The 12,049-nt window shown below is 37.0% G+C and overlaps 1 protein-coding gene across 1 annotated transcript in view; it reads right to left on the bottom strand.

Annotated features, from left to right (window-relative positions):
• Window positions 1-12,049, bottom strand: part of dnaaf5 (dynein axonemal assembly factor 5) — a 28,738-nt gene that overhangs the window by 5,273 nt on the left and 11,416 nt on the right. Inside the window, exons 7-12 of the mRNA XM_079377455.1 lie at window positions 10,268-10,411; window positions 9,877-10,045; window positions 9,098-9,245; window positions 8,176-8,326; window positions 7,378-7,534; window positions 2,478-2,669 (exon numbers count right to left, since the gene is read on the bottom strand). Of these exons, the coding sequence (XP_079233581.1) occupies window positions 2,478-2,669; window positions 7,378-7,534; window positions 8,176-8,326; window positions 9,098-9,245; window positions 9,877-10,045; window positions 10,268-10,411 (961 nt within the window). The remainder of the gene's footprint in view (window positions 1-2,477; window positions 2,670-7,377; window positions 7,535-8,175; window positions 8,327-9,097; window positions 9,246-9,876; window positions 10,046-10,267; window positions 10,412-12,049) is intronic.

Raw genomic sequence — 12,049 nt, 5'->3', positions numbered from 1 at the left:
ACTACATTGGAATTTGAACTTACTTAACACTGGAACATACACTACATGACTTTTTCTTCTGATTTTCGCCCGATTTACAGTTTGGATAAGTCAGTGCTAGTTGCTGAAAGTCAAAGCCATTCTGCAGATTTAAGATGACAGATTTCATAGAAAATCATGTAGTGTATGATGGTCACGGACTCCCAATTTTTTAGCTTCAGACTATGATTCCATCCAGTTGGAGGATTACTTGTTTTACGACATACTACTCGCATACTGTTTTTTGCATACTACATAGTAGGGAAGTATGTAAATTCAGACGCAGAGACTCTTTTTTCCCTCATGATGCCGAATATTACACAAAATAAACCCCTTCAAAATAACACAAATTAGGGCAGTCAAGGGATTAAAATTTTAATTACATTTTTAATTACATAATTAAATTTAATTTTTAATTAAAATTTTAATTCCAATTTTATTGTAATTAATTGCACATCAATTTGGGCTGAGAAACGACCCCCCGCCCAAAAGATAATTTAAAGTCATTATTGTGTTAAATGAGAAAAGCCTTGCCAAAACTGTGGCCAAAACATAGATTTTTTAAATGTATTTATTTTAAACAAAATATGAAATTAAAACTACCAGTAGGGGGTGACAAGTCACTATCTTAATAAGCAAGTCATTCATTAAACCAATTCTTTCAAAAGAATGATTCATTAACTAAGTCTTTATGAATGAGTCACTGCATCAATGACTCACTTGAGACATTCAAAACTGCGATTCATTCAATAACGAAACATTGCTGTGTGTCGTTCAGAGACAGACAACAGTTAGGTTGTGGTTTTGTTCAGAACTATTTTAAAGTAAAGTCGTGACGTATTGTCAAGTATGGTGATCCATACTCGAAATTGGTGCTCTGCGTTTAACCCATCCAAGTGCACACACACAGCAGTGAGTAGTGAACAAATGCACACACACACACACACACACACACACACACACACCGTGAACACACACCCGGAGCCATGCTGCGGCGCCCGGGGAGCAATTGGGGGTTCGGTGCCTTGCTCAAGGGCACCTCAGTCGTGGTATTGAGGGTGGAGAGAGAGCTGGACATTCCCTCCCCCCCACCTACAATCCCTGCCGGCCGGGGGCTCGAACTCGCAACCTTTCGATTACGAGTCCGACTCTCTAACCATTAGGCCACGACTTCCCCACCAAAATTTTAGTTTTTGTTTTAGTTAAAAATTTTAATTTTTCCCCACCATTTTAGTTCTACAGTCCATCTATAGGGGAAGTCGTGGCCTAATGGTTAGAGAGTCGGACTCGTAATCCAAAGGTTGCGGGTTCGAGTCTCAGGCCGGCAGGGATTGTAGGTGGGGGGAGTGAATGTCCAGCGCTCTCTCCACCCTCAATACCACGACTGAGGTGCCCTTGAGCAAGGCACCGAACCCCCAACTGCTACCCGGGCGCTGCAGCATAAATGGCTGCCCACTGCTCACTGTTCACTGCTGTGTGTGTGCACGTTGGATGGGTTAAATGCAGAGCACGAATTCCGAGTATGGGTCACCATACTTGGCAGCATGTCACTTCACTTCATTTTCATTGGCGAAATTGAACAAAACAGACAATATTGTCTAAAATTTAACACAATATTAAATTCTTGTTTACTGAACCTGTGTAAAATCAATATCACATTTGCAATCGTGCAGATGTCCGGGAAAAACAGTACTTGCTTGTGTGATATTGCTAAACCATATAATATGCTATAAAGTCAGTATAAGACCCATATAAGGGCATTTTTTCCCCTCATATCTTGAATTTTAGGGGCATTTACTGCATCGTTATAGGCAACATCACACAGCCAGTTGCCATCCAGTCATCAATGTAAGATGACATACAGGTCTGGACGGGGCAGGTGCATTAATAATGTGTTAATAATGTTAACGCATTATTTTTTCTATTATTAATCAACAGCCTTAATACGAATGCACTGACTTCACATCAGAATCCTGGTTATCCTGTCAGAGCTTATTCTGTGATATCAACCGGATGACTGTACATTATGGCCTACTTACTATATGTACTTTTTCAATGTCCTTTGGGGGGTTCAAACTGTAATCAGGGGTTATGAAGGGTTTCTGAACAGTACTCTGTGTGTGTGTGTGTGCACTAGAACACATTGACACAGGATTATGGGAAGGTGTTGACAGCCCATGACCCCGCTGGAGGCAGGCCAGTAGCAGAGGAGTATGTGATGGATAGAGTGTAAAAATGCAGGATTAATAAGGCTCTTTGAAGTGAAGAACAGGGAGGATCAGAGAAGTGGACCGTAGACCATTAACACTGAGCTGAATCACTTCCTTATGCAGCAGGAAGAGATTTATCTTACATCACAATAGTGTCGACATGAATATAACTGTCATCAGTCACAATTCCAGTCAAAACATCAGATGTTTACAGCAGAAATTAAATATGGCTGCCAAAAAAGTCCTTACCGAGGACTGAATCCTGGATTTTGGTGTCGGGGTCATCCATGTAGAGCAGCAGCTGCTGGAACAGGAACTCCAGGTGTGGGCGGCACGACTGAGTGTCATAGTTTTTCCCCAGAGATGAGAACCACGTGCTCAGAGACTTCAGCGCTTCGACACGGACGTCTTCACTGCTGTCGTCCACACGCTTCAGAAGCTCTGAACACACACAGACACACTCATGAAAACAGCTACAACCTCACAGACACTTCTCAAATACAGACACTGAATTATGAAAGTGCGCAGTAACTATTATTATACAGACAGAGATGCTTTATTTAATTAAGAATCTGGTATTCATTTTTCAACAGAGAAGCAGACAAAATTCTATTAAATTCAAAATAAAATAAAAAAACAAAATAAAATTTAACAGACATTTATGGGCACTGTTGTATATTAATAAATATCTAGGTAATTAAAATAAAATAAAACAAACCTGGTTTTTGTAATCTCTATGCACTGCTGTATATTACTAAATGTCAAGGTAGTTAAAATAATTTTAAAATAATTTATAAAATAAAAAAAAAAAATATTTAATAAATATCTATGTAATTAAAATAATAAAATTAAATAAAATAAAACTAGATTTTTCGAGGCTTTGTGCACTGTTCTATATTGATAAATGTCTAGGTAATTAAAATAAAATAAAAATAATAAAATTGGCTTTTTATACTCCCAGTGCACTGGATAATTTGTGCAAGACGCATAGATATGCTTTATTAAACCAGGATAGTCTTATCTATTTTTCAATCTATATTTCAAAATTGTCAGGGACACTGCATACTGTTGCATACTAGCAAATGTCTTGAACATTGTGCAATGAGCAATATATGGAAGCAGAATAATGACAATAGTTTTTGAAACATAAAGCATGCTGAATTCCACAAATGAAAAAAAGATGCATTGCAATTAACAGTGCTTGCATTTTAACGCCTTGTATTTCTAGGGCTTGCATTTTTAGGTCCTGAAATTTAACATAGTTGTTTATTTAAGCTGCGAATATTTCAATTCAAAATATTTCACACACATTTTCATAATTAAAAATTCAATAATTCATATTCACCTTCCAGAATTCACTTCCAAAATATTCAATCTGTTTAAAAATACGATGTGTAATATTCGACAGGCAAATTTCGGTCATTTTATTTCACTTTACAAATTCGCTGCCACAACTTCAGTGGTTAAAATTCGGCTGAAAATTCAGCGGTGCACATCCGGGACCCGAAGGAATAGCAGTAGAGCACCGATGCATGATCTCCAGCTGATGTCAGCCGCTCACCAGCAGGTGGCGCAAGCGGCTGTTGATGAAGGCCATTTGTGGATCAAGTCATTCATTCACAAAAACTGATTTGCAGAAATGGAGCAAGCGCTAAGTAGAAGTTTTGATTATTTTTTATTCTTTATTTCGGTTGCTTAGTTTCTGTAACTTTGTATCATGGCTTGTGTGACTGTGCTGTAATACTGGCGTTCCCCGTCACACTCCAGGATTCCCCGATGACGTGTAACGCGCCTCAGTGATATAACTAATACAGTGATACAAGACCTCAGATCTCAGAACACTTCACTGATGATTATGCAAACGACAGTGAAGCAGATGTGGAATATGAACTAACGCGCAAGGTTTCACGCTGTTTCCCTCAGAAATCGGTTAAAGAAATGCATTACGCAGCTCAGTAGCAATGACAGCTATTATATAAATCTTCACAAGTTGCCCTTAATGTCATATCTAATGGTGTGTTGAGGTATTTAATATGATAATAAACGTAGCTTAATTTGGTTATATGTCTTTTTTTCTTATTTAACCATAATCATGATATTGTAACTGTCGTGTCTTGCGCACTTTTCCGTGAACATCCGCGCATAAATCATAACTGTGTGGGACTAATGAAATTCAATAATAACGGTAATCGTAGGCCTATTTAAAGGCTCACATTTGAATATGTTATTTTCTTTATTTATGAAGAATTATATGCGTGTGTATGATGTGATTTAGCCTATGCATATTTATTTGTTCTAAAGTTTGTCAGTGATCACAAGATGCTATAGGACAAGTTGTGTATTGTTTACAGAAAGGTGCGTTCTCATCTTTTTTTCTGCTAATTATCATGTTGCGTGTCTGTTTTTCTTCAAAGCACCAACTTGCCTAATGTTGGTTTGATTGCTTGTGTTAGATGAGAAAATAAATAAGTTTGTCTTCCTGATGTTGTAGATTAATGCGGGTCCGGTTCGGGTCTCGACTCTCGGTCTTTATGTCAAACGGTTCTGGTCTGGTAGGCTACAGAAATAAATGAGTGCTGCTGTCGGATAACGGGTCTGTGTTCTGTTAAGTACTGCTGGTGCACGTTTACCAAACAGAACCCGTGCAGGACTCTGTTTTAAACCGCTTTGCGTCTCTCCGTCAGAGATGTGCGCATTTACAGGTATTTCCCTAAACCGCCACACAGCTCATATATTTTTCAGCCAATGGGTGAGAACGTAATGATTACGAAAACGATTATTTATTTTTGTTTATTATTTTATTTCAGTTAGTTTTTCAATAACTGTTGTTAGTTTCATTTCGTTTTAGTTTTTCAAATATTTTGACATTTTTATTTTATTTCAGTTTACAAAATTGTTTTTTCACCAATCGTTTTCGTCTTAGTTTTAGTTTTCGTTTACGAAAATAACCTTGCAGCACAGTCGGTGGAGAGCAATCCGATACAGCCGCCTCCCATCCCGAGAGTTTTTTGGCACACGTCAGCATGACATCAGAACAAGGCGGACGTAACTCGGACACTTTTTATTTATTTATTTTAAAAGATGTTTATGGTAACTATTATTTATTTGTTTTTCTCTTTATATTTCTTTTTTGTTATTACTATTATTTAGGTATTTACTGTTTTGTAGTCTGGTTGTGTATGTATTTTATTGCTTTGACTATTTCCCCTGTGAATGTTATATGTTTAATAATAAAAAATAAAAATAAAAAACTCGGACACTTTTCTAACCAGCATGCATCTCGCGGTGATCAACGGTGATGCAGATTTTGCTCATCTCAAACAAGCCTATTAAAAGACCAAACTCAGATCTTACTGATCATGCAAACAGATGAGGATATAAACACAAGTTACTGAACGCGTAAAACCGCAAGTTAATTTACAGTAAATTAATCATTTACTCAAACTGACTAAATAAATATAGCAAATATCTCGCCTTAGACAATACTTTCCCTATGTACTCTACAAATAGCCTATTTTTAAGAAAAAAAATTAGTTTTTTACAGTTTCACCAAAATGTAATTTTTCTGCTCCAAATGTTGTGTTACTAGTGACCAGACTGACTTACTACAGTTGAATTTTTGCCAACATCTTCCTCGCTGTACATGCAGTATATAATTATTCTTAAGAAATTACTGTAATTCACAAAGTTTTTTTTTTTTTTTTTCAAAGTTTGTAGTACATACCTAGTGACTAGACTGATTTACTATAGGTGAAATTTTGCTAATACCTCCCTTAAATGTACATAAAGTACATCAACATTTTATACTACAACCTTTGGAACATGAACAATTCCTTTTTGGGGTCTTACAGATTTTGTTTTGTTTTTGTTTTAAATAATTGTCAATTGCACATACAGTAAGGGAAATATTGGCAAAATATCAACGTACTACAACCGTTGGAACATGAAAAAAAAAAATCTTTCCAGGGATTTTTTTATATGTAAATAATTGTGTAATGTACATCTATAAAAAGGGTGGTATTGGCACATCTCATCTGTATGATATGCAGCACGTTGCTTTCTTCTGACCTCATTTGCTTGCCTGTATATTGTCCGCATAATCATCAGTGAAGTGTTCTGAGATCTGAGGTCTTGTATCACTGTATTAGTTATATCACTGAGGCGCGTTACGCGTCATCGGGGAATCCTGGAGTGTGACGGGGAACCCCAGTATTACAGCACAGTCACACAAGCCATGATACAAAGTTACAGAAACTAAGCAACCGAAATAAAGAATAAAAAATAATCAAAACTTCTACTTAGCGCTTGCTCCATTTCTGCAAATCAGTTTTTGTAAATGAATGACTTGATCCACAAATGGCCTTCATCAACAGCCGCTTGCGCCACCTGCTGGTGAGCGGCTGACATCAGCTGGAGATCATGCATCGGTGCTCTACTGCTATTCCTGCGGGTCCCGGATGTGCACCGCTGAATTTTCTGCCGAATTTTAACCACTGAATTTGTGGCAGCGAATTTGGAAAGTGAAATAAAATGACCGAAATTTGCCTGTCGAATATTACACATCGTATTTTTAAACAGATTGAATATTTTGGAAGTGAATTCTGGAAGGTGAATATGAATTGTTGAATTTTTAATTATGAAAATGTGTGTGAAATATTTTGAATTGAAATATTCACAGCTTAAATAAACAACTATGTTAAATTTCAGGACCTAAAAATGCAAGCCCTGGAAATACAAGGCATTAAAATGCAAGCACTGCTAATTGCAATGCATCTTTTTTTCGATTTGTGGAATTCAGCATGCTTTATGTTTCAAAAACTATTGTCATTATTCTGCTTCCATAGCAATAACACATATTACTGTGGAAAACATTTACACTATTTAACATTGTTAGATGCATTTCGGTCTACCGTTTTAAATAACATCTTTGAATGTAAAATAATGGTTTTATTTCACCATCCATACAAGTGAATAAAAATACAGACCATAGAGCAGTGAGGACTGAATGATCTACACCAAAAATATATAACACACTACACTTCTATCTTCCCAACCTCATTTTCATCTGTCACATAAAATATGCTGTTCTGAATCAGGTCTGTCTCTTGTCTTTCATTGTTTTCCAGTATGTGTGATGAGTTAAGAATACCTGGATAGATCCTGTTGAGTGAGTCCGTGTTGAGCTGCTGTGTTGTGAGTTTCAGCAGTGAGTGAAAAGATCTACTGGCCAGAAGACGAGCCAGTTTAGAGTCTTCCTCCAGCGCAGAGATCAGCTGAGTGGTGAGAGTTTCCTCCACCGACAGAACCTGAAACACATCAGATATTACACATCAACATCGCACAAACAACATAAAATATATATACTCCAGCCTTTTAGTAATATCACAATTCTTGCCTTTTTTAATGCCCACTGAAAATCCTGTTTCACTCATAAATGTGACAAAGTACAGAACTTAAAGGCTTAGTTCTCCCAAAAATGAAAATTCTGTCATGAATTACTTACTGTCGTTTCAACCCCGTAACACCTTCGTTCATCTTCAAAACACAAATTAAGATATTTTTGATGAAATCTGAGAGCTCTCTGGCCCTCCGTAGACAGCAATGCAACTGAAATGTTCCCAGACCCAAAAATGAAGAAAAGACATCGGTAAAATTGTCCATTTGACATTCTAGTAGCTTCGCAAAATTGAAGTTGAGCCACTGATGTCACATGGACTATTTTACCGATGTCTTTACTACATTTGCAGGGTCCGAGAGCTCTCAGATTCCATCAAAAATGTCTTAATTTGTGTTCCTAAAATGAACGAAGGTCTTATGGGTTTGGAACGACATCAGGGTGAGTAATTAATGACAGAATTTTAAATTTTGGGTGAACTATCCCTTTCATTGCAAAATGCTGTTTCATGTGGTGTATTATTTATGCAGTGTATTATATGTGTATTATTACTCGCTCCGCTGGGAAAGCCGCCCCATGCAGGACAGCTAACAGGCAGCTGAGAGCAGCGGTCCTGACAGCCGCGGCAGATCGGCCCGAACGCCACACCAGATTAGGCAACAACAAATCCTGCAGGACCAGCTCCATGTATTCAGCAAACCTCCTACAGAGAGAAAACCACAACAAATATGACAGCCGAATCATGTCATGTGACCTGACCTGTTTTAAACAGACATTAAATCAGCAAGGCTAATGACATTTTTTGCAGTATATTTGCTTAAAGCCATTCCCTTTGGGGATTTCCGGTGATGTCTTTTAGCAATGAAAATGATTCAGAAATCAACTAAATAATAATTACCTTTATTGATAAACAACAGCAGTCTATGATATGTCTTGATTTAGATGTCTAGGTAAATCTTTGCATGCGTGTGGTGTCTTTCCTTTCACTCTCCTCTTATTTCACTTTGCTAATCAAAGAGCCACATGAAACAGAGGAATCTGAGGTGAACGGTATCACACACCACATGAAAGAGAGGATTTTACTATATATCTGAACGGGACTATCCTGACACGTTACTTTATTGGAGTAATTATGAAGATTTGCCTCTATAATGTATAATATTTAGATCCCTATCAGGCATCACAAAAGATCTCCGTTCTCAAAATGCATAAATCATTGTAATTATGCATGTTTATACATACAGTATATTTAAGCAAGCAGTGGTGGGCTATTGTACATATACAAATAACAAGTGTTCAAAATCTCAGTTGTTTAGCAGTAAGCAACTGCCGTTATCTCTCAAGCTTCAGTGCTATCAGGTATGACAGCAAGCTTTGTACATGAATTTTTCATCAAGAGCATCAACATATTCTCTAATGATGCAAGCTGCACAATAGCCACATTAAGTTCAGGATCTGTGTTTGATGAACTGACCCTTGTGAGTCCAGAGTGTTGCTGGCGTCCAGCAGTAGTTTGGACAACATGGTGAAGATGTGAAGTCTCATCTCAGGATCTCGACTGGGTTCAAGGCAACTCTTTAACAGAGGCAAGAGGGTTGGAAGAAACTCTCCCACCACTGGACCTGAAGGAAAACACATAAAGACGATAAAAAAACAATGTGAGAATGTGGAGTAATTTAAAGTGATAAATGTAACTATTTTAAATAGATTACTTTGATTAGTCTGCACTACTAATTTATTTGTATTTTTCAATTTTATTTGTCAATATTTTTATATCACACATTTATTATAAACAGTTAAAATTGTATTATATTTTAAGGAATATTAACTCCATTTTACTCCAATATTTACTCCATAGTATTTTTAAACATTTAATTAGTTTTTTTTTTTAATTTAACTGATTTAATTTTATTTACTTTACCATTCAAAAGTTTGTGGTGAGATTTTTTTTTTTTTTTTTTAAGAAATTAATACTTTTATTTAGCAAGGATACATTAAATTGATCTAAAGTGACAATAAGGACATTTATAATGTTACTAAAAACTCCTGTTTCAAATAAACGCTGGTCTTGTAAACTTTCTACTCATCAAACAACCCTGGGGCTAAACAGACAGTGATGTCTACCTTCTTCTGTGGAGGCGGTGCTTGTCCACACTATTACATCATAGAGTGTCACATTCCACAAGCTTTCATTTTGGCATCTAAACAGAATGATGGTTGTCATTCCCAGCTGCAAATGAAGCACACACTCACCGGACTGCATGGCGATTATCTCCAGCTGTGTTTTCTGAATGGAGTAACTGGTCCAGGTGTGATGGGAGTCAGACAGCCACTGCAGCAGATCTGCCATGTGCTGCCGGTACAACTCACACACTCCACTGAGACCCTGCGCCTCACACAAACACCTCACTGACTCCTCTGCCTGACAGAGAGAGACACAGTAATGCTCAATCTCAATTCATGTTTGAATGAAGGGCTGGTAAATTAGGCTGAGCAGCTCCTTTGGACATGCAATATGATTTTGAACAACAAAAGGCCCTGCAGTAAATTCAATATAATAAACTCAGACTGCTCATATCTAATGTGTACAGCTCAATCTGTGTATGGGAACGCTTCATGTACACCGTTCATGCGTGGGTTTTACCTTGCTGCATTGTTCCTGCTGTGAGGCGAGACTCTGAACTGACACCAGGACCTTCAGCAGCTGCAGACTGATGACAGCACAGTCCACCTGACTTACACACAGCACAGCGTCCACACACACCAACAACTGATCCAGATACTGCACCTGAGAGACAAAAAAAAAAAAAATAAAATAAAATTTGCCACTTTTCATTACTTTTGTTTAATGTTAACTTAGACATTTATTCCTTTTTGCTTAATTAAATTAAATTAACATTTGTACTAATGCTGCTATATTTATCATTAATTTGACCTAATTTGTATTACTTCAACAAATGGACTCTCTGACCTTGTAAATCTGTCCAAAACACACAATGACATCAGTCTCTGTTAAGTTAAAATAAAATAAAATAAAATAAGAGCCAGACAAGCTTAAGCAGAGGTAAAAATAAAAATTAATAATAAATAAAACATAATAATTATTAGATACTGTTGATGATGTGGTCTTAGCTTTGAAATAAATTTTAAAATATATTTTATTTTGTACTAGTTTGACAAATGGACAGTTTTTGTCCCGCCAATAAAGGACACTACAACACATCTAAACTCTGTGACCTTGTAAAGCAGTCTAAAACTCTTGACAAGATTTTCTTTCCATCAGTCTGTTATTTTCCTATCCCACTGCATTTTTAACTTCCCTCAAGACCTCTGTGTGTCTCTTTCCATGCAGTGATCACGTCTAGACAAAGTGTCACATTCACAGGAACAAGAGCATCGGGACACTGTTTCCTGCACTCAGCGGTTCTGTCATTAACAGGGCCGGGATGATTAACCTGCAGGTGTTTTCACTAGACTACAGGAAGTGTGTGTGTGTGGGACACTTTTACTACTAAATTTAGAAGGCACAACTGAAAAGCACTGCAAAGAATGACAACTTTCTCTTTATATCTATGTTCAGGATTAGAGTATGATTTATGCATTTACTTATATGACTGATGATATGTTTAATAATAAAATAAAATAAAATATGTATAAAAATACAATAAAATAGTTATGCACGGGTATAAAAAATTAAATAAAAAAATAAAATAAAATGAGGCAGCCAGGGTTATGCACAGGTATAAAAAATAAAATCAAATATTTTAAATAAAATCAAATAAACTTAAGCTGACAGGGCTATGCATGGGTATAAAATAAAATAAAACAAATCATTATAAAACAATAAAATTAATATATACTGCTAGTTGATGGCGAGGTCTTAGTTTTGAAATATATATAACCCATGACCGTTTTAATTAATGACTTACAGATCAAGAAAAGCTTTTTTTCCATTATGCAACGGTAATAAATAACTCATTTTAAAGATGTCACTTTATGAGCAGATTTCCAGATTGAACTAACACTCGTAAAACAGAAGCATGTTCTCCAGGTCACGCCTGCCTAGGGCAATCAGAGGAGTGATTGACAGGTCTGACAACTGTTTTAAAGCGACTGTCCTAACCAGCACTCTCTGCCATTCCCGTCCGTCTGGCTCTTCTAGTCCATAAATGTGCTCCTGGCTCCAAAGTGGCCCCTCGGCAGAAGCATGTGTCGTCCCACCCCGTCTCCAGCTCTTCCTTTTTCAGGACAGAGGTGAGCAGGCCACAGCTGTCAGCTACGATATGTAGAATATATATGCTCACAAGCATATGTTTGCCTTTCTTCAGACAGCTGAGATTTACATTCCAGCTTGCAGTCCCATAGCAACACCAAAAACAAAACACGGAGAAGTAGTGCTTCTGTTTTCCATGTGCTGAAGACATCG

This window comes from Barbus barbus, assembly GCF_936440315.1.
Source record: "Barbus barbus genome assembly, chromosome: 3".
NCBI classification, from domain to species: Eukaryota; Metazoa; Chordata; class Actinopteri; order Cypriniformes; family Cyprinidae; genus Barbus; species Barbus barbus.
Note: the sequence above shows the minus strand (reverse complement) of the source record. Positions and strands in the feature narration are given on the sequence as shown.